A 22,699-nucleotide genomic window follows, 5' to 3' on the forward strand; every position below is an offset into this window, starting at 1 on the left:
TGTTCTGTGCCGCCAGGATTTTCATTGGTCGGTCGGCCCCACGTGATATGTTGACATATGGGCGCGGCCATTTTGTTTCTGGGTCTCTCTCTCTCTCTCTCTCTCTCTCTCTCTCTCTCTCTCTCTCTCTCTCTCTCTCTCTCTCTCTCTCTCTCTCTCTCTCTCTCTCTCTCTCTCTCTCTCTCTCTCTCTCTCTCTCTCTCTCTCTCTCTCTCTTCTGCGCGGACGTACGCTAGAGCGGCCGGTCGCACTCTGCATGCCCGTCACAACCGGCGGCGGTTTCTTTGGGAAAGATGGCAACACTGCAAGCCAGAAACAAAATGGCCCCCAGACGCTTCCGGGTGCACGAAGTGGCGGCACTATTAAGCGCGGCTTATTTAGTGACGCTACTACTGACCTTGTATAGAATGAGTTACTGAAGTGGCCTTTGGGAGAACGCCTGTTTAGCGGTTTAAGGGTAACAAAAGAGCTAAAAAAAGTTGAATGCTTTCTTTTTATACCCTGTAAGCTGCTAGATCTCATCATTTGGTGCCACTACAATGTTGCCGTCTTATAATGTTCTAGAAAAGATGGCGTGCAAAGTGTGGCGTGATGTCTATCCTGAGAAAATGACGCCAGCGCCAACTTTTTGCCTGTAATAAAGTTCAATAAACACGTTCTTTTACCTGCAAAACCTTTTGTAACTATATTAGCATGACACTGTCTTGATTATTTTACTCGGTGAAGATTTCGTTCTTTCATTTGTGTGCGCTTGCTAAAACCGGTCGTAGCACTTGTTGAAATGCGCGCAAAGGCGTGGGAGTCAGCGCCAGTGGTGGCTGACCCGTTCCGATCCTCGCGGCATTGCTGCGCAGTCGAGAAGCCCAAATAAAGAGACCTTTGCGCCGAAATAACGTTTTCTCCAGATCGAAACGCAGTGATCTTCTTTCCGATCATGCCCCTGTAATCCTCCTTTTTCGGGGATGGTGGCTGCAAGTGCGTGCGACGAGAAATTCTATCTTTCAATCTACGTTTGTGCGTTTGTGATGAGCTATATAAAGTTGGCCACTTCTTTTTCTTGCAGCCGGTATTAAGGCGTGTCGCTATAATCTACTCTCCTCTTTCCTTTCGGTGCCTAGGCACGGCTCTGGAGTGTGTGACAGCAACTTGCACGCCATTAAAATCTTCGATTTGCTGCTCGCATACCTTAAAGGAGCCATGAAGACAAGATACAAGTTGGGTTTATTAGAAAGACTGCTTAGTCCCGATAACAATGATACCAATATCATCGCAATCTTCGAACAAATAACGCAGATATAAAAGAAAACGTGTGAAGCAGTCGCGACCCTCAAGCCAATTTCCCGCAACTTTTCTATGACGTCACGGAACCTTGTTTGTGCGATTAGCGGCCGCCTAACTGAGCTGTCGCGACGACACATGACTGGACGTCTGTGATGGGGCCTCTAGTTCCATTTGAGCGCATCACTTCAATGCTAACGTGCAGTTAAAGCACTGAAAATTATGTTTTATTCTTGACCCGTATGACGTCATTCTTGCTCATAACACGTCACTGTGGCGCAAAATTTGAAAGTTTTTAAATACTTCTTCCTTTTTTTTTTGGTTAAAAACATCTTTTGTGGCTGTAATGGAGCTGAGTGAGATACTGAATCCTAGTTCTTTCAAATTAAACGAAGTTGTATTTTCTCTTCATGGCTCCTTTAAAGCACAGGTGTTCCTATACCGGTCACGCCCCTGTTTCCCCATAAACACCGACGTTGTGATGAGGTTGCAAGGACGCCGGGTCCGATCTGGGACGCACACCAACAGCTCCCAGCAACACAACGACCAATCTGATGTGGTCCCCGGGTTACTATGAAGAGATCCCTAGAGGGAAGTTCCCCTTTCTTGAACCACGCTGGTATTTGGGAATCGGGCCCTTCTTAGTTACTCGAAATCAAGAGTTTCGTTTCCCACGAGTTGTGCGATATTAAACAAGGCCACTTTTAGTGCGCAGCCCTTTGGCGGCCGTCTGTGGGCTGAGCCGCGTTGTCGGCCTAACCGAGTGAACGATGGCAAGACCGACGAGTGAACGAAAAATCGAACGATGAAAGAAAGCAAAGGTGGAGAGGGTAGCGAAATTAGGAGGGGAGGCCGGTTCGCCCTGGCGGCGCGAGTCGGCGGTCTCTGAAAGTGTGCGGTGGGGGAGGGGAGGGCGCAGTATGCTGTGCCCGCACGAGGCGCTCGACGGTGCGCCGCTTGGCGAAAACGTGAGGGGGGCGTGCGCGTGACTATGATGTGCGTTCGCTTAAGACGCAGTTCGCGGTCCCTTCCTGAGACGCACTTAGCGCCGCCGTCGTAGGGGCTTATCATCTATGCCGACGAGAGAACCCACGAGTGAGTGTTGCTTCAGCGCACTGCTGCTGCGCTTAAATATCGTATTAGGGAGTATCGTAATCTCGATCCAATTTTTTATTCCCGTTCCCCTGTGAATTATGCATTGTCGTGCTTATTCTTGAACACGGAAGCGTTTATTCTATTCGAAGGCTCTCGTATCCGTGCACACCCTTAACTTTGTCGTCCTTCCTTTCGTTGATGTAGTGCTTTTCTTGTAACTAGGTCAATTCACTCCCCCCTCCCCTCGAAACAACGGGCAAAAAAAGAAAAAGAATACCAGGAGTGCTGCCATATCGTGCGAAGTTTTATTACCATGCTTCCGATCTTCGATGGCGTCGGGCCCAGCGAAGCGAGCGCGTTCCCTCGAAAGCGACGCCCAGGGCGTCGGCGTGTGGTCACGCTTGGCCTCCCGAACCCGTTCAACACAGGGGCGCCAAGCAACAAAAGAAAAGAGAGCGGGGACAAAGTGGCGCCCGTGGAGTCGCTTTGCACGAAACGCAACACGAACGCTAACGGCGGTCGCAACAGCGTGCAGGCGGCTCGCTGCAAAGCGAAATACCGCACTCGATATCTTGCCTCTCCTTCCCCACGGGTCGTCCAGTCGGCGCGGAGAGCGCACGCCTCCGACCGAGCGGAGCGGAAAGCGCTGCTCAGGCGCCCCTGATGAACGAGCTTCTTTTCGACGTTATGCCTCTGGCGAGCTTCTTTTGAGAACCGCTGAAGCGGAATTTTTTTTCCCTCGGAGACGCGTTTGATAAACACCTCACTTAAGCGCGTGTGGGTCGCCGCACGCTTTCTTATTCTTTGAGCCTTCTGCGGCGAGATTTATGGTGAAGCGGGGAGCGCGCTTTGTGATCCCTGTTCGTGGCTAGGAAGGAACAAAAAAAGGCGTGACTTTATGGGAGGCTAGACTGTCATTGCCATCTAGAATTCAGACCGTGACAATGTGTCATGCGTATTTCGCTGTTGTAACTTCATACGATCGCGGGAATTACAGCTTATACGCTTGTCTGCTCTGGTCTTTTGACATTCGACGTTTGGTTTCTGGTCTTGAGGCGCCCGATCAGAGTGGGATGATTCAGCGCCCGGCCGACTATGCGATCGATGTGAATAAAGATACGTTTTTTCTTTTGTATACATGAAATAGATTCTCGCGACGGCGTCTCTCAGAACTGGGTCATCAATAGAAGTGACCACGCAAAAATCGCAAATGTAGAAATGTGACAGTTTTCAAGCCGACAATTCCGGTGTTTTAAAATGTACTTTCATCGCATAGTTTGTGAATGTCACGCTCTGAATGGTTCCCATACAGGTGTGCTATACCAAATGCTAAACAGCGCTCTAACTTTCTTGGACTCTATTTTTACGCTCCACTATTAGTAATATTATCCGGATCTTAATACGGCAAGTAGTCGATGCATATAGAGACATACGTTTTGTTGTACTTCTTTTTTTCTTCTTACGCATCTGTCAGAGTTCATAGAAGTTGAAGTGCTACTAAGTCTCTAGTTTAAATCAACAGCAGCAACTATTTTTTTAATGTGTGTGTGGGTGGTTTCTATGTTTTCGGAAATGTTACTGAGCTAAACGCAGCGTAAAAACGGCAGGGACCTTTCGGCATGCTTCAAAAGTGTTTGAAGCGCGATTAGCATTGCAGCTAATTCACGTTGACTTGGACAAAAGCCGCTTACTGACACGTGAAAAATTTCAGCTCAAATGCTGAAGATTTTTAATATTGCATTTAAGGTGCTCACTTCAGTTTTTGTAAGGGCTGACTCAAGCCTGCTACGTACTTCATTGAACTGTCGAGATAAGACGCTTTGTACACGATTTGTAGAGCCAGCAAAACTTGCAGATAGGCTCTCAAATGTAACGAGAGCATAGCTCAAAATTTACGCGAATTACTTCATCCCGAACACTTTACCTGTGTTTACCTACGTTGAAAGTAATCTTTAAAACCGAAGAACTGTCCCAAGCGCATAGGCACCTAATAGTAGTGCGGTGGAAACATTTGCCTTTAATTATTCAATAACCATTAGTATAATTCATTTAAAACTACCTCTACATAAGCATCACCTCCTAAGTGCACTTCAGAGAGATATTGGCCCAGAACGACGACGCAGTCATCATTTCAGAACTTTCTGAAGCGCAAGAGCTTTCGAAGTGCTTTATATGAGAAAAAAGTACTGAAACCCTGCACCCCGGAGATAGGGGTGCACTCGAAACTTGCCTCAGTGAAAATGAAAACGACGGACATCAAAAATGCAATGACCGCAACACGAAAACGAAACACGTCTGCCAAAATCAAAACGCAATGATGGAAATGAAAACGCAAAGCTATCGATAGACCAAAACGAAGTGCGCTGAGCTTTATCTGAACAGAAATATTTCTTATACGCCATTGTAGATCTTCAATGGCTGCCCGCTCTTCTGCGGAGCGAACAACGCGCGGCCTACCCATGCCGCACTAGGTCTACTCTCCGACGAGAGCGAGCGACCGCACTTGCAATGTGGCGTGATGCAAGCGACGATGCTGATTGGCTCCCATTATGGCGTAATATACAAGGAAGCCTGTGCGCTCGCGCCCGCGCCAGCTGCGAACGGCGAGTGAGAGCTGTGCCCTAAGAACGCGGTGATAAAGATGGCACAGTCAACCCTTTGTCCCTGGCCAATCGCCTCAAGTGGGTACATGCCAAAGACTCAAGTGGGTACATGCCTCAAGTGGGTACATGCCAAAGGGCAGCACCCGCCGCGGTGGCTAAGTGGCAAAGGCGTTGCGCTGCCGAGCACAAGGTCGCGGGTTCGATTCCCGGCCGCTGCGGCCGCTTTTCTGATGGAGGCGAAAAGCAAAAGCGCCCGTGTGTACGAGATTTCGGCGCACGCTAAAGATCCCCAGGTGGTCAAAATTAATCCGAAGCCCTCCACTACGGCGCGCCTCATCGCCTGCGTTGTGTCGGCTCGTTAAACCCTTAAAATCAATCAAATCAAAGATAAGCATCATCGTCGTTGTCGTTGTCGTCATTAGAGCCCACGGAAAAATTGGCGCGGCATTCACTACTGGTGCAAGGCTGGAGCAACAGCAGAGCTTGTGGCCCCTCTCCCGTCGTCGGAGACCCGGCTGTTGCACCTTGCATGGATTTCAGAACTTTCAGGTGAATGATTTCTATGACCGGCAGGCCCGGACCGGTTTGCCCGCAGCCTTTCACATCTTTTCCAAAGTGGAACGCGTTAGCACGCGCTATAACCCGAGGCAACCGGCTTCGCGAACTCGGCGTCTGTGTTCCCCACTTCAGGTGCGAACGCACGTGAACTGGCGAGGAGAACAGCACGTGAGAGATCACGCCACGAACACTGGGCAGCGTGTGCTCGACGGTCGATCTGGCCGACACCGGGCTTCCTCACGAGGCGCACGCTCACGCGGGCTCGGTGTTTTTCTTTCTTTTTATTGGTAACGCTGGACGGTGGAACGATAAGCTAAGCAGCTCTGCTGTTAAAAGGTGGCTTTGCCGCAAGACGTTTCGGCGTAAACCATCACCGACGGCGCAAATCAGCCAATACAAGCTTCGCTTGAATATTGCGATGAATGTTGCCACCAGTTAGCCCAGTAGCCGAAAATAGAGAAGCTTTTCGATACTGAAAGTATTTAACAGAATATATACGAATTTTCTGGAGGCCTAGTTGGAATACTATTCTGAGAAGTTTGTTCGTTCAACCACTCTCTTCTGAATAAATTCATTCATTCATTCATTCTGTTTATTCAAAAACATGGATAAAATATCTGCTGTAATGCAGAAGTCATGGAACGCAGAACTGTGCATGCAATGGCAGCACCTTTCATAGTTCTTCCATGAGGGATCGACTCAGAACATGCTCTATTGTCTCTTCCACACCACAGGCGTCACAGTGGGCGCTGCTGGCCATCCCGATGAGGTGATGAGTAGGCTTTCGTGAAGGCCACTCTCAACCACAGTCTACAAAGTAAAGTCGACTGGGGTCTAACGCAACATATTTATTTCTGGACTAAATTTTACGATTGCTTTCGAGCTCATTAAAAGGTTATCTCTCTCTCTCTGTCTCTCTCTCTCTGTCTCTCTCTCTCTGTCGGTGATTTCATTCCATTCAAAGTTTCGTCCCCTTAGGCGGTGAGCTCAGCTGATCTACATGATTTTGCGATTCGCTCCCCGCATGTAACCTTTCCCTCACGACTCCTGTGCGTAGCACGGTGCCCATATTAGTATTTCGGACATGAATACAAAGGTGTAAACTGTTCAGGGGAAGCGGCAAACGGGAATGTGTTTGTCTTCTGATGAAACCATCACGTCGTGCTGGCTTGACATAATGTCTGTCGAAATTGCGAAGATGTTCTTTGAGATAGGTAAGTCTTATCCAGAAGCTTTTAAAGCAAAAGAGCTGAATGAAAAACAGCAGAATCACAAAAACTAAAAAAGAGCACCGAATAAATACACATGGTATTTACTGCGGTGATTATATGTCATGTTTCGCTTATAGATATTTAGTTCGAGTTTCCATGTTATGTTTCGCGCTTGCTTCCTGGCTCCTTTTACGCATTTACTTGTGGTATTTGTTAAACTTGTACTCATGCCTTGGTTAGCCCCCCTTACTCAATGCCCTCGCCAAGGGCCTGTAAGGTATCTGTAAATAAAATAGAAATAAAATTCTCATGGTATGGGCGTATCACGCGAATATTTTACAAAAAAAAAAATTGCGCTTCTTGCACTAGCGGTGCAAGGCTGGAGAAACGGCAGGGCTGGTGGCCCCTCTCCTTTCGTCGGAGACCCGGCGGTTGCAGCTCGCGTGGATTTCTGAACTTGCCGCTGAAAGTTCTCTATGACTGCAGGCCAGGATAATTTTGCCCGCATTTTTTCATATATATTACAAAGTGAACGCCTTAGCACGCGCCAGACCCCATGGGAAACGGCTTCGCTAACTCGGCGCCTGTGCTCCCCACTTTAGGCGCTGGCGCATGTGAACTGTTTTCTTAGTTTTTCAAGCCCACGCGCAAGCCTGGACGACGCCACGCCACCGGACCAAGCTCAAGCTTGGACATCCCCGCTGTTAAGAGTGGCTTAGAGCGGCTCAGTTGTAGAAGTGATGCCAGTGCGAGCGAGCGGGTGAACGAATGCTCAGGTGAAGTCCAAAAACAGTGCTATGAATAACCCAAAGGAAATAATGCTGTGCGCCTGGAATGCGTTTATAGCTCAATCGGATAGACGCCGATTTCAGAACGCAAGGGACCTAGGTTCGATTCCAACCAAGGGACGCGTTTTATAAATTTCTTTTACGCATTGGATTAAAGAAGGGTAGAACAAAAATATTAGCTTGTCATCAATTGTGCGAACTTCAAAAGTTGTTATGAACCTGGGCCCAACTAGAAAATTACTACGTATCCGCCGTGGTGGCTCAGTGGCTAAGGCGTTGCGCTGCTGAGCACTAGGTCGCGGGCTCGATTCCCGGCCGCGGCAGCCGCTTTTCTGATCGAGGCGGAAAGCAAAAAAAAACGCCCGTGTTTTCGAGATTCTGGCGCACGTTAAAGAACCCCAGGTGGTCAAAATTAACCGGAGCCCTCCGCTACGGCGTGCCTTATCGCCTGCGTTGCGTCGGCGCGTTAAACCCTACAATCAGAAAATTAGTATGTAAGTTATGTACACATCCCTAAGGAACTGCTTGCTAGAATGAAGTAAAATTACGTTTAAGTCAATGTTAATTTAGGATAGCTAAATGGAACCAGCATAAGTGATGAATGTTTAGACATTCATGGCTCGAAACTAGTTGCTGAGTGCGGCTGCATGGGGGCAAACACGATTTAAAGGACTTCTAAAGTGAAAAACCTCGACCTGGATTCGCATCTACTGGGAAATGTTTGCTAACTGGTCGCCAAAAGCTTTGCTCCCACACTTGGCAAGGAAAACTAGTCGGGATATACTGCTCGTGGAAGCCACGTCGCCATTGCAGGGATTATCCTCCGCGCGCTGAAGTTGACATGCGGATTTCGTCGCAGCTCATGGGAAGATGCTTAGCAAACGTAATTTTGAGAATCCCTCGGGCATTTAGGCGTGTGAAATATTTTCATCCGCCATGTTACGTCCTCCAACGAATATTCCCAACCGGGAACTCACTCTTGTTTCTAACAAAATGCTTATCAAGGAAGGAAGGAAGGAAGGAAGGAAGGAAGGAAGGAAGGAAGGAAGGAAGGAAGGAAGGAAGGAAGGAAGGAAGGAAGGAAGGAAGAAGAAAAGATGGAAAAGCCGAGAGGTTAACCAGGTGTAGAGCCCTGTTTGTCACCCTGAACTGGGGGAGTGGGGCTCAGGGGATAAAAGAGAGGAAGGGAGAAGAGGAAGAGATAGGAGTTGGAAGGCGCGCACTCTAGTCCCGTTTAGGGCACTGCAGTCGTTCACGCAAGTTCATTTCGCTTAGGAAACGTAAACGGGCTTTCGTCGCCTTCTGTGAAGTCGATGGTAGAGGCCGATTACTCAGGATAGTCTCTGTTGTAAATCATTTGATACAAAGCGCTTCCGTTTGATGTTTACCCATCTGCTTCCCGGAGAAATAAACGGGCACATTTCTTCAGATTTTTTTCCTGCCACAAAATTTTCATTCAAGTTTCGCCGGAAAAAGTTTGCTTTCGCAATTTTTTAGCACGAAAGTGTTTTATTCACGGATACACAAAGATTTCACTGACGCCATATCCGTCACGGAAATTACGCTAATACAACGAAGCAAGCGCGTCTGTAAAGGGTCCACCCCTGCACATAGGGTCTTCTTGCAGGGAAGCAACCTTTAGTACCAAAGAGTACGTTATACGTGGGGCGTTCGTTTTCGGGTTTTATATTTAACACGAAAGTGTTTTATGCCGGGATACACCGATTTCACTGACGTCATATTTGTCACGGAAATGACGCCAGTATTCCTTTGCCGAAGCGAACCAGCAGCAGGACGTCGCTCGCCAAGCACACCCACAAGACAGCCGCCGACCCGCAAATTATACTCAGCTGGAGATTTCGCTAACCATTTCACTTTTGTGTTTTACCGATTCCTATGACAGCAATGAACCACAGTTTTTTCCTCCAAAAAACAATTGCAACAGTTGTAAACCAACATGTAACGGAATGAATTTTCTTTAACACAAGCTGCGTAGAAGTGGAACTATGGTAGGGGGCGCGGTTCGCCGCGTTCTGGTTGGAGCACCGGTGAAGCAGCGCGCACTTACCCGTAGAGGAGTGCGGCTCCCGCGATGCCCCCTCCGCACTGCGCCGTAACGTAAAGCAGTGCTCGCAGCGGGCTGACCCTGCGCGTGGCGAAGGCGGCCAGCGTCACGGCCGGGTTCATGTGCGCGCCGGAGACGCGCGCGTAGCACTGCACCACCGCGGCGGCCGTGGCTCCGGTGGCCAGCGAGATGGCCAGCACCGAGGGTTCCGCGTATCCGGGCCACGACACGTGCGCGCCGCACACGAGGAACACGTAGAAGAAGGTCGCCAGGCACTCTCCGATCACCGCGCGCCACAGCTCCAGCGTCCGGATCTCGGCGCCCGGAGAGCACCGCCCTCCGTCCCCCCCGCGCTGCCGCCGACGTCTTCTCCGGCTGGTCGGAGGAGAGTCCAGCCGGTCCAGCATCTGGAGGAGCAGGGACTCGAGGCTCACGGCGGTCAGCATCTTGGACTCTTCCTCCGTCCCCACCACTGCTCCTCAGGCAGCTGGCTGGCACCTAAGGAGACAGACAGGCAAAGAACTTTTATTTTTTGGTCCTGAGGAACTACGTTAGGGTTGTAGTTGCGGGCCGCTCCCACGTAGGCATACGAAGAGATGATTAGAGAAAAGGCACACGTCGTCGTGGTTCGGTCAGTTGGTGACCTGGGTTTATTTTAAGCCAATCGAGAAAACAACGTGGCCAATTTCTGCAACATTTTTTACTCGCTTGATACTTTTTGTCGGGAGGTGTATACGCAAACACCTTACATTTGGCACAATTATTACGAAAATATTTTATTCGCGCCATAGGCAGGGGCGAGCTTGTGGGATACACTAAAAGTTATTGATGATGGCAGGAGACAGGGTGCCTCGAAAACTCCGAGTCCTGTAACCACAGGTGCAAAAAACTGCGGGCAACTAATTTCCTACACGTTACCTTTGCTACATTACTGATATATTTAGTCCTAGCCGAAAGCTACTAAAGTAAACGTCGATCTTTTTTTTTTTTTTGTGGAGAATTATCTCACACTTCATGTGAGATAATTATCTCACCAATCTCGCAGAACTAAGTCCCTTCCTTTTCCTTCGCTGTTTTGAAACGAAGGTAGTCTCGCAAGAACTGGCCGAGTGCTTTGAGACAACTGGAACACCGAGGCGCATAGGCGACCTTGAGAGCAACAGTGTGAGGAAAAGCAATACTACTTGAGGCACCGGTCGGTTCTAACGGTGTTACATTTTCCGAATGAACATTCAAAAGTAAAAGCCGGGTTATACGGAAGAACTTCGGCGTTACTTTTTTTTATTAAGGCTGTGGCAAATCGCCGCCTTAATATGTAGAAACAAACGTAAAACCATACGGCAGTATGTGAGATGGACGTAGATAATCAACTATAAAATAATTCTTGTAAAGCCTGTCATCATTTCTGGCATGTGGCAGAAAAAGAACAGCAAACGTTTTCTTTACTCGATTTGTATCCAAAAGGGGGATGCCGAAGAATTATTTTCGTATGAAGGAAGCAGGGATTAATCAGGGAGGTGTATAACTGACCCGTCAACTCGGGAACCAGAAGCGGAAGAGTTTTAAGGGAACAAACCTGCTCACTTTAGAAGAAATGGACAGCGGCACTATTAAGGAAGAATATGATAAAGAGGGGAGTTAGAAGAGGGGGAGTTAATTCGGATGGTGATCAATCTGACAGCACGTTTCTGCACCAAGAGTTCAATTCTGCCACTGATAGAGAGATAGATGAGAATAGATGTTCGTCAATATACCTGCGACCAGCTACATCCCAGTCTCGAAGCGTCGCCCTCAGATGTCGAACGTTTTCACGGAGATATGTCCAAAAGCAAGCCGTCTGGCTCCGGCGCGTGCTGCTGCAGGAGCACGGGAGTCAGCTTCTTCGGGCGCTGGTAGCGGTGTCCGGTTCGCGCCTCTGACGGGGCGGCGGCGCGCGCGTGGTTGGCGTTGAGGCGGTCGACATTCGGCGGAGCCGGGGCCCGAGCTCGGCACCGTCGGTGCCAGAGTCGCCGACTACGCCGGGACCGCCTGGCGTCCTCGCCAACCCATTCTGAGAAAAAAAAAAAAGGATGCTGGGAGAGGAGGAAGAAAAGGCACCACGTGGTCTGACGTCAGAGCGGGGCAGAGAGAACGGGTGTGGGGAGTTCCCCTTTCGCGTTCCCTTCCCAACTCCTCTCCTGTATTTTTTCTTTTGTTTCGGGTGTTTCTCCCAGGAAGAGCGATTTCTCGCTGTTGAGGTCTGCTGGGCGTTTCCCTCTCTAAGGATGAGGATTATACGCCGATGCGTGAGGCCAGGCTAACGCCCTAAACGGCCGTTATTGAAGTGGGAGGTTTAATTCGGGATCTCGCGGCTGCACATAAACCGCGTCGATGACGAGACGACGTTTACGCTCCAGTTTTTGTACACGATGAAGAACAGCGAGTGTCGTTCAGAGCGTCCAGGTTTGTTATAATTTTGGCCAGTGTTTGAATTTTTATTCCTGATTATTTTGTATAAAATGGAACTGTGCGCCAACATGTGTGCAGCGTTATAAAGAAATACTTTTTCGTATTATATTATAACTGGTAGCACATTCTGTGCGCAGTTCCAAAATATGACCCGAAAAAAAGTGAATCCGAAAGTTACGTTACACGAAAAAATATTTCAATACCGCTAACTAATAAATCCATTCTTTGCCTCAGAATTTTCTGCTCCCATCTCTACATCTCAGAACGGCTGGAGAAACAAGTCCTTTGTCCTGTAGTGGACACAAGCACAATTATGATGATTATGGTGGTGGTGGTGTGGTGGTGGTGATGATGATGATTACCAATTAAATTAAAGTGCAAGTTCACCCCTCCAGAGACAGACATGTTCGTTCATGTGCAGACGCGGTAGAAATGACCACTAAGGACCGTAACGCGTACGCAGACGTTACTTTTGAAGACAAGGCCGCCTCGCCGTTTTAACGGCAGAGCGGTTTAAACTCGCGGTTGCGCCGTTAATGAAACATAAGCGCGCGCTACCTGTCGTCTGCTCCTGTGTCTGCGAAGCGAGTGACGTCAGCAGCAGACGGCAGGGGGCGTGCGCGTTTCTGTTTGTTCAAAATACCGAGCGCACGCGAGCCTGTACTTCGTGACGAGCGTTAACGGCATCGTCCAACTCGATCTTCGAGAACACCCTGCTCAACATTCGTAGCGAGATCTCTCCCGTGCTTTCTATTCGCCGGTTCACTTGCGTTCGCACCAGAAGTGGGGAGCACACAGCAGCCCACGCTACAAACGCCGAATTCCAGAAGCCGGTTGCCGCCTATTCTAGCGTGGCTAAACTCGGGGCTACCGGTGGCGGCGGCGACACAACTCTCTCCGACTCTGCCGCTAACATGGGGGAAGGGCGACCAAAGAAGATCCAGACGCCCAAAGAAAAGGCGGCTTATCAGAAAGCGCGTCGCGCTGACAGGCGAGAATGCAATCGGCAGTGACGAGCCGAGGACCTCGATCGGGTACTTGCCAGTAAGCGTATGAGCAAACAGTGTCGCCGACAAAACGTAGGTCTGCTCCTGACGTCACTCGCTCCGCGTTGCTAGGGGCAACCACCTGAGCTCATAAAACTCCTATCGCCGCAGCGGCGGTTGCAGAACTCTTTCCGAATCTGTGCCGCACACATGGGGGATGGGGCGACCAAAAGAAAAAAATAACGAGCGCACGTGAGCCTGCGCCTCGTCAGGGGCGCCCTGCATCGTCCAGCTGGAGAACACTTTACCCAGGTTTCGGGGTGTAATCTTTCGCGGGCCGTTCTTCTCGCCAGTTCACGTGCGTTCGCGCCTGAAGTGGGAAGCACAGACGCCGAGTTTGCGCTGGAGACGTTGACTTCGCGAAGCCGGTTGCCGCCGGTTCTAGCGCGTTCTAACGCGGCACACTTTTGGGAGAGATATGAAAGCCTGCGGACAAAACAATCCGGGCCTGCCAGTCATAGAGCACTATCAGTGGCAAGTTCGGAAATCCACATTATGTGCAACATCCGGGTCTCCGACGCATGGAGAAGGGCAGCGGGTTTGCTCTTTCTCCAGCCTTGCACCACCAGTGCAAGCAGCGCCGTTTTTTTTACACTGCATGCATAGTTATGGTCTCTGGTGCATTTGTGTGTATTAAGCCGTTTGTGCGCTCGTATGCGAGAGAGAGAGAGAGAGAGAGAGAGAGAGAGAGAGAGAGAGAGAGAGAGAGAGAGAGAGAGAACTTCATTGTACTCTCACTGATACTACGTGGTGCGTGCACCTAATGGAGGGCTCCAGAAAACTACCGGCAACCCGCTTAGGCCCCAACTGGGCCTTTTGCACAAGAAATTTAAGAGAGAGAACAAACTTTATTGTCCATAGGACCTAAGGTGCAGTTCCTAATAGTAGTGTTCAATTGACAGGGTCCACGTTGTCTTGAAGAATGTTCGAGCGGATCCGGAGAACATGTGTTCAGATTGCGTCCAACGCTTTTTCACCGTTTCCTGGTATGGCGTTACAACATTTTCCTGTTGTCAGTTCCACAATGCTGCGATACATTTTCACCTGAACATTACCCTTAAAAAACCATTTGCCAGTTTTTTTTTTTTTCAACATCAGAAATTCTTTTAAAACGGTGTAAACAAGCGCGTCAAGACCTTAGTTTAGGTGGCCGAGGAGTAGCTGAACGAAATATCACTGCAGTATACTCCCACTAGATAACGTGGAAGATGGAACAGCGTAAAATTTTCCCAAGGATGAAGCAGAAAAGTACACAAGACAAGCGCTGCTTCTCTGTTTGGCCCTTGTCAAAAAATGCCACCATCTAAGCCAACATAGTACATTCTTGGAAAACTTGGAAACTTGCTCAAAAGATTTTCTCCTCTTCGTTCTTTACATTGTTTGCGCACGTTACTGACGTCACTCAAGCCAGATCGCGGCTATGTGCCGGCTTTACTTCCCTTGCATCATGAACATATTCGATAGCCAGCTATTCGATAGAACGTATTCGAAAATGGCAACAAAATCAAAGCAGAGACTGGAAGAGGTACCTATTCCGGGGCTATAGCAACTCACAAATTTGTGCGGATAACTATAGCCTTACAAGTGCTTCCACGCACGAAGGAAAAATTGAAAGCGTTTATCGCTACCCCTGCAGGAACTCTTTCATTTTCCTCCCATTTCGTTCTTCTTTTCTTTTGCAAACCTTTATGAAAGCTCGACAAAGAAAAAAAAACACTGGGGACAATATTGGGTGACGTATCAGGTATTTGTGGCTTACGCCTCCGGCTGAACTTGCGTGTTGTCTTTATGCCAATGATGTAGTTCGTATATGCTTGTCGAAAGTCGGAGTAGGAGCGTAGATCTCACACAAGCGCACAACCTCGAGGCATCTATCGACGAGGAACGTGCGGGAAAAAATTCACTACACATCTGTAGCCATGTGTCGATACATCTGCATGTACGCTGTTTATAAATCAGAAGCTAACGACTGTCCTCCGTTCGGTTCTTTGACTTTCAAGTTCCAGTTTGGAGCTTGACCTTAATAACGTTCAACGCATGTCCCTTATCCAGGGAGGGAAGCTTAGCTGTACTACTAGAGGAGCTCTCGGGCATTAAGTGGGATATTATCGCTTAACAACGTAAGCGTTCGAGCTAGGGCTTGTCTTTTGGGTTCGGGCTAGCGCTTGTCGAATTAGCGCTTGTCTTTCTCCCGTTCGTCCCCTGTCTGCATTTTCGTTCTTGAAATTCGTACCATGTATATTATCGGTACCATGTATATTATCGGCTTTCCACTTTGCTTCAGTATATTATCGGGTTAGGGGAAGTTAGAAGGACAGGAGAAGGTTTCATGTAGCTCTCTAGCGGGCATATCCTGCGCTCCAGTGGACCCCAAGAGAAGAAAAAACACGGGCTTCGATTTTTAATAGACAGAAATAGCAGGAAACGTGGAGGAGTTTCGCAACATTAACGAGAGAGTAACGGCTGTCGTGATGAAGCTAAACAAGCGGTACAGGTTAAAGGTTGTAAAGGCTTGTGCGCCAACAACCAGATATGATGACGGAGCCGTAGACAGCTTCTACGAGGACGTCGAATCAGCAATGAAGAAGCAACAACGCCGTTCACGATTGTGATGACAGACTTCAACACAAAAGTTGGTAAGAAGCATGTGGGGGTAAGGTCAGTGGGAAACTTCGGAATAGACAATCGCAACACTTGAGGGAATACACTGATGGATCTGCAGAAAGAAATAACCTGAGGTTGATGAACACATTCTTCTATCAACGAAAGAATAGGAAATGGACATGGAGAAGTCTCGGCGGTACAATCAAAAACGAAATTGATTTCATTTTAAGTGACAACCCAGATATCGTGCAAGACGTAGAGGTGCTAAGTAAGATTCGAAGCATCGATGATAGAGTGGTTAGATGCAAGCTAAGGCTGAATCTCAACGAAAACCTTTGCATGACGAAAACCTTTGCAAAACGAAAACCTTTGCATGAAGTCAGTCAGAGCCACATCTCAGGAGTCTAAAATCACTGTTCAAAACAAATTCGGCTCCTTAACGAGCAAAACGATGTCAGTGTACACAGGCTAAATGTCAACTTAACATCGGCACTTAATGAATCAGCAGCAGGTGTGGGAGAAGCAACATGTAGGGAGCAAACTGGAAAACTAAGAAACTAAGCAACTAATTGCCAAAAGTAAGAACATGAAAGTGTCAAGTAGGGCTGATCAGATTGAATTAGCCGAGCTTTCGAAACTGATTAACTGAAGTAAAACAAACGACATTCGTGGATATTGTCACGAAGCCAAGGACGACGCAGTTGTCTTGCAGGAGAAACAAGTTTATTGGAGTGAACTTGTGCTCCCTAACAACTCAAAAAAGAATACAGAGGCGGCGAAGCAGCGGCGAGTGTCGTCGAACCGAATGCCGCGGCGTCTGCTCTGCAGGCTTTTATCTTTCGGCGCGAGTGTTTCTGGAACCGTCGATTCACGTTCAGAACATTGTAGATCACAGAAGATTATTCTGGGCTAGCGACGTTAGGGCGAAACAGTCTGCTTATCCGAATGAGATAGCCCGTGCGGCATAAAAATAAAGAATGGAACACGCGCTTCGCATGGGACACAGATAACAGAGCCGGGCGCGGCCGGGAATTAAAAACAAACAATAAATAAACAAACCCGTACATGGTTCGCGGCAATATAACATGTCAGTGATCGAGAAAACGCTGAAAATAGGGGGACGCTTGAAAGCTACTAAGAAAAAACTAGCGATCGGCAAAGACAGGATGTACGCACTCACAGACGAGCAGGGTAACGTTACAGACAACTTAGACGAGATAATAAAGATAGCAGAACCGTTCTACACCAGGCTGTATGCCAGCGACGTTAGATCAGGGGAAACTACTGAGAGTGCAAGCTCCACTTGCGATGTCCCACAAGTAACTAAAAAGGAAGTTGGAAAGGCTCTCAAATGCATGAAAATACAAAAAGCTGCAGGTGACGACGCCGTAACCGTTGATCTTTTGAAGGAGGGAGGAGATTGTCAGGTTCGATGGACAATAATAAATTAGAGAAGAAACTCTTTAAACGAGACTATACTTGTATAACCCTAAAGCACAACAAAATGCACACCATGAACAGGTACAAACGAAAATGCAATACGGGGCTGCGAGTATGCGGTATAGAAAACGGCAGTTAGTTCAAATAGCGTAAGAGTCACAGTCCGGGAACTAAGGAATGGGACACGGCACGTAGTGATTACCGACACCGGTCGAAGTAACCTTGGAATGTCCAGGTAGTGTGTCGTGGCCGCGGTAGTACAGCGCGCTCCGAGATCCCGTCACCGTCGTGGGGAAAGCCGCTCCCTGGAAGCGCCGCTGTCGTCACCGATGCCCGGCGCGACGACTTGCTTGTGGAGAAGATGTCTTGAAGGTTGCCCTGGTGGAGGACCTCCTGGGGCACGGCACGGGTCCGGTCGCCCGACCGCCGCGCAGCCCGGTCACGCTCCACAATTCAGTCTCTCTTCTCACTCGGTCTTCTTCTTCGGCCGCTTCTCCCGCCAGCTGCTCTCGCTGGCCGCGTCCCATTAGCTGGTCGCCGGCGCAAGCTCGTGCCGGGGTCGCGAGCCTTCGGCGCCGTAGCCGGTTTCGATGACCTTCGAGCCGCGTGCCTTGCGTCTTCTTTGTTTTCGTGTTCTTTCACTCATGACAAGATACAGTACTGGAAGAGCTTGCTGCACTATTTTCGAAATGCTTGAAGACTCAAAAACTTTCCATAGCCCGGAAAAACGATAACATTTCTCTCAAGGCTCTCAAATGCATGAAAATAATAAAAAAACCCTGCAGGTGCCGATGGCATAACCATTTATTTTTTGAAGAAGGGAGGAGATATTGTACTGGAAAAGGTTTCTGTACTCTTTTCGGAATGCTTCAAGGCTGAAAAAAGGTCCATAATCTGGAAAAACGCCAACATTATTTCGATTTCTAAGAAGGGAGACCGCAAGGACCTAAAGAATTACAGACCCATCCCCTTATTCCCAGTTGTTTACAAGCTTTTTATCAAAGCTATACTTAGCCGCATAGGTGGCAGCCTTGATTCTCAACAACCCAGAAACCAGGCTGCGTTTAGGAAAGGGTACTCAACCATGAATCACATCCATGTAGTCAATCAAGTAATAGAAAAATCCGCAGAGTACACCAAACCCCTTTAAATGGCATGTATAGATTATGACAAAGCGTTTGATTCCGTACTCACCGCAGCCGTGCTAGGAGCACTAAAAACAAGGGAATAAAGGAACAAGGGAAAACTTCTAGAAGCATGATAACGCTCCACAAGCAAAGCGATAAATTTCCGATCCGAAAGAGAGTAAGACAGGGAGATACCATCTCGCCAAAACAGTTCACAGCATGTCTGGTGGGAGTGTTTAGACAGCTTAACTGGGAAAACATAGGATTAAGGACAAACGGGAATACTTGAGCTATTTAACGTTGGCGGACGACATAGTCTTTCTGAGTGAGACTGCAAAACACATGCAAACATAAATATGAATATATCTAAAGCAATGAGGAACAAGCATGCTGAAAACCTCTTCAGCTTAGGAAACGAAACGTGAGAAGAAGTAAAAGAATATAACTACCTCGGACAGATGGTTAGTGCTGACCCCAACCACGAGAGAAAAATCCGGCGAAGAATTGTTATGGGTTAGGGAGCGCTCGGCAAGCACTGCCAAATAATAAAAAGTAAGCTACCTTTGTCACTCAAAAGAAAAATCTACAACCAGCGGATACTGCCGGTGATGACATACGGAGCTGAAACTTGGCACCTTACTAAGCAACTAGAAAGCAAACTTTGGTCGGCTCAACGGGCCATGGAACGAGTAATGTTAAGAATAACGCTAATGACAGGAAACTAGCTTTCTGTATCAGAGAACAAACTAGAGTAGAACAAAACCTAGCTCAAATAAGGAAAAAGAAATGGACTTTGGCTGGCCAAGTAGTGAGACGGATCTACAACCGGTGGACAGTTATGGTTATAGAGACGATACCTAGAGAAGGGTCTAGAAGGAGGGGAAGGCCGTTAAGCAGATGGACGGATGAAATAAAGAAATTCTGGGTAAATTGTTGACTCAAACAGTACAGGACAGAAGCGGTTGGAGGGCAAAGGAAGAGGTATTCGTCCTTTAGAGGGACTGAATATGCTGCTGCTGATGATAATGATGGTGATTATCTGAGGAAAGGGATTTTTATTTTGTTTCTTCTTGCTCTTGCTAATGTTTCCCTGACCTTCTCTGTGACATCGGGATAAAATTGGCGATGCGAACCACTTACACCGCTGCTTATCCTTCATTTAGTTTTTCGTTTGTACCCATCTCTATTTGGGTAATTTCCCATTGAGTGCGAACTTTTCACTTCCGACCATTCCTTCAGACTAATACATTCTTAGTTAGCTCTTGACGAAAAAGTTAAAATCAGGATGAGATGCGGACAGGACTTCCCGGTGAGTCTTCGTTACATCAGGGAAGACTCTCCAGCTGCGTACAATGGGAAAAAAGGAAATAGAAAAAAGCGGGTGGGTCATTTCCTTTTCCTTCATCCACAAAAGTGCCATTGTAACTTCCGGTCACGTATTATGCCGTCCGCGCGGGAGAGAAAATCGGAAGAAAGCTACCGATACGTGCCGGGAGTGGAACAAAACACAGCTGCAGCATCCGACAGCCGAAGAAAGGATGGGAATAAGTATGCAACAGGGAGACCAGCGTGGCCCGTACGACGTGAGGTGGCTGCAGGAAAACCCCCTTGTTCGCAGCAAATGCGTCGTACGTTGCAGTTTCCGGTCTTATAATCCACCGCCTAGTTCTCACGTCTGTGGACGACCTGTTCCTTTTATCACGCTGTAAATCGTACGAAATGCATTTTTACACTGGCCGATTCTCGCCTAGGCGCTTCGACCTATATCTCAAGGGCTTAGTAATTATATTTCCATTCCCTGATTGTTTTCGTCTGGGGCGAATATTTTCAAACGCTCTTTATTACATTGCAGCAACGGTATTTTCCATGATATCCCGCGATACCCGGTACTACTTCCCCGTCTCGTCATTTTTTTTTTGCATCAAAGGTGAAAACGTGTCATCGGTATTCTTTTATTTTTTGTTATTTGCGTTCCTCGTGTATTCATGGAAGGTTGGGTGATGGTATTCAGGTGCGTAAATACCATATAAATCATGGTTTCGGAGCCGATAACACCGAGCTTCCATCTAAGAAGGCAGCTGTGAGAGGTATTTTTCTATAGTTCCTTCTTATAGTTTTAAGTTCAAGCAACACGATAGAACGAGCTTTGTCTTACATTGAAGGAACGTTCATGACACTTGTGGCGGTGCAGCTGTTGCATAAAAAATGAAATAAAGAGTTAACTTTGTTGATATTGTATTCGCAGCGCGTATAAATGAAAAGATATTTTAGAAGTCACTCTGCGTCGCACGTACCCTTGGCTTTCTGAACTGTAGTTTCTGCAAGGAATTTTTGTTATTCTCTCAGGGGTTTCCCATTTGTTATCTGTAAAATAACACCTAGCAGGTGAAGGTGAGTTGGTCGCCCTTTACTGCTGCCGTGATGGAAGAGTGGAGAAGCAGAACTCTGCTCTCACCACCTCTATTTTTTCTTTCTGCAGACGCTGCTCTTAAAAGATTACGTTTTCGATTTCCGAAGCTCCTATCTTTCCTGCGCACGGTTCTGAATTTCGATCAACATTTCGATCAACATTGTGTACGGTAAGCCTCAGCTTTGAAGGGCACGTAGGCGGTACTGCAACGCCACGGCTTGGTCGCTGGTTAAAAGAAACGCCCGTAACAGGAAAGGAGGCTGTTCGAAACGTTTGTCGACAACTAAAAATTGCAACAAAAGTGACATCGAAGACGAGAGCGACATCACTTCTGCAGATGGCGTGGTAGTAGTAAGTATTATTTGCCACTGAAACCGAAGAAATGCTTCTTGTAGACCGAGGTTCTGAACTTCCATACTGCGCCAAGCCCTCGTCTGGATCCGGGAGGAGTACGAGCGTTTCTAGAGGCGACGAAACAGAATAACTGCGTAAACGGGAAAGTGTTCCCTACCTCCTTCGGAAAACACCAGGGCAGCACATAAATATTGCATGCGGTAAGTGCAAATTCAATATGCAAATAACCACTTCAGCGCAATTTAATGGGTTTTGGTTAGAAAAAAACAGAAGGAAATTACGGGCGATCATGGTCACGCGATGCGAATCCATGGCATCAGCGTCAACGATGTAGAGGGTTTTTATCTATGACACCAGATATTTATGAAACAGGGGTGACAATTAGGTACATAGATTTTTTCCGTGCGAAGGCTACACAAGGTGGAACCACGAAAACCGTCTCTACCCGCATTAATTAGCCTTCTTTGCTAAAATATGTTCCCCAGTTCTTCTAGATTCCGCTTTTCTGCCACATGTATGTATATGAGGGAAGATGTTCACTAAATTATGGAATAGGCGACAAGTATTTACAAAACTAGCTGCATTCATAAAAATATGGGATCGCACTTCCAGATAGTAGTTCGATACCGGCCGACGCGGCAAGTATTTCTGATGGAGGCAAAAGCGAAAACGTCTGAGTGTTGAGATTTTGGCGCACGTTGGAGATCCCCAGGTTGCCGAAATTAATCCGGAACACTCCATCACGACGGGCCTCATAGGTCAGGTGCAGCTTCGGCGCGTTAAACGCCGTAAATGTGAAATGTCGTGACACTTGCTGTTAAAGACCCGAAGGTCCCCATCAAATACATTAATACTTCACGTCCCGTAACGCGTCTCGCCATGAACGCGCAATATGACGTGGAAAAATTCGCCTCAACATGGGCATCAGGCTTCGACGAAACAGAAAACGGACCGCCGCGACGCATTGCTATACGAGCCGAACCTATACCCGGTAGAGGCAAACGCGAAATATTTGGCCACGCGGTTTTCTTCACATCGCCCCTTCCATTTCTCCGTCTTTTAGCAAATTTTACTGGCGTTTAATAGTTTTGTAGGCTACACGGGTAACTACTGTTAACTTGTTGTATCGAAGCAGGTTTTGCTTCAGGTTAGCGAGCTTTTAAACAAAGCTTTCTCTCTTCTCAGAGGCACAGCTGTACTTTCTATATACCGATCTTGGTGAGAAAATAACATTTAAGCAGAGAGAGAGAGAGAGAGAGAGAGAGAGAGAGAGAGAGAGAGAGAGAGAGAGAGAGAGAGAGAGAGAGAGAGAGAGAGAGAGAGAGAGAGAGAGAGAGAGAGAGAGAGAGAGAGAGAGAGAGAGAGAGAGAGAGAGAGAGAGAGAGAGAGAGAGAGTCTGGCGATGTTAGCCGGGCTAAAATGCCTAACTTGCTACGCCAGTTGATGACGGGATGAAGATGATGGCGATGATATTCAAGAACTTGATGCTCACAGAAACGTTGAGTTGTTCACAGAGACTGGTCTAGACCTGTGTGTGTCAGGTAGTCTATCAGGGCTTTAGTAGCCAGTAAACCACGTTTAGGACAGGCCCACGGTTCTAAAACATCCTTTAGCTGAACGTCCACTGAAAGCGGCAGTCCCAAAGGACACTGCGAGGGACACTCTTTGAACA

At 47.8% G+C, this 22,699-nt stretch overlaps 1 protein-coding gene across 1 annotated transcript in view; it reads right to left on the reverse strand.

Annotated features, from left to right (window-relative positions):
* LOC144152678 (lens fiber major intrinsic protein-like) overlaps window positions 1-11,644 on the reverse strand; it is a 58,492-nt gene extending 46,848 nt beyond the window's left edge. The window contains exons 1-2 of the mRNA XM_077684062.1: window positions 11,353-11,644; window positions 9,602-10,096 (exon numbers count right to left, since the gene is read on the reverse strand). Of these exons, the coding sequence (XP_077540188.1) occupies window positions 9,602-10,044 (443 nt within the window). The 5' untranslated portion in view covers window positions 10,045-10,096; window positions 11,353-11,644. The remainder of the gene's footprint in view (window positions 1-9,601; window positions 10,097-11,352) is intronic.
* Window positions 11,645-22,699: the final 11,055 nt, after the last annotated feature.

The sequence above is a fragment of the Haemaphysalis longicornis genome, unplaced genomic scaffold, assembly GCF_048455015.1.
Source record: "Haemaphysalis longicornis isolate Haplotype H1 unplaced genomic scaffold, Haemaphysalis longicornis Haplotype H1 scaffold_9, whole genome shotgun sequence".
NCBI lineage: Eukaryota > Metazoa > Arthropoda > Arachnida > Ixodida > Ixodidae > Haemaphysalis > Haemaphysalis longicornis.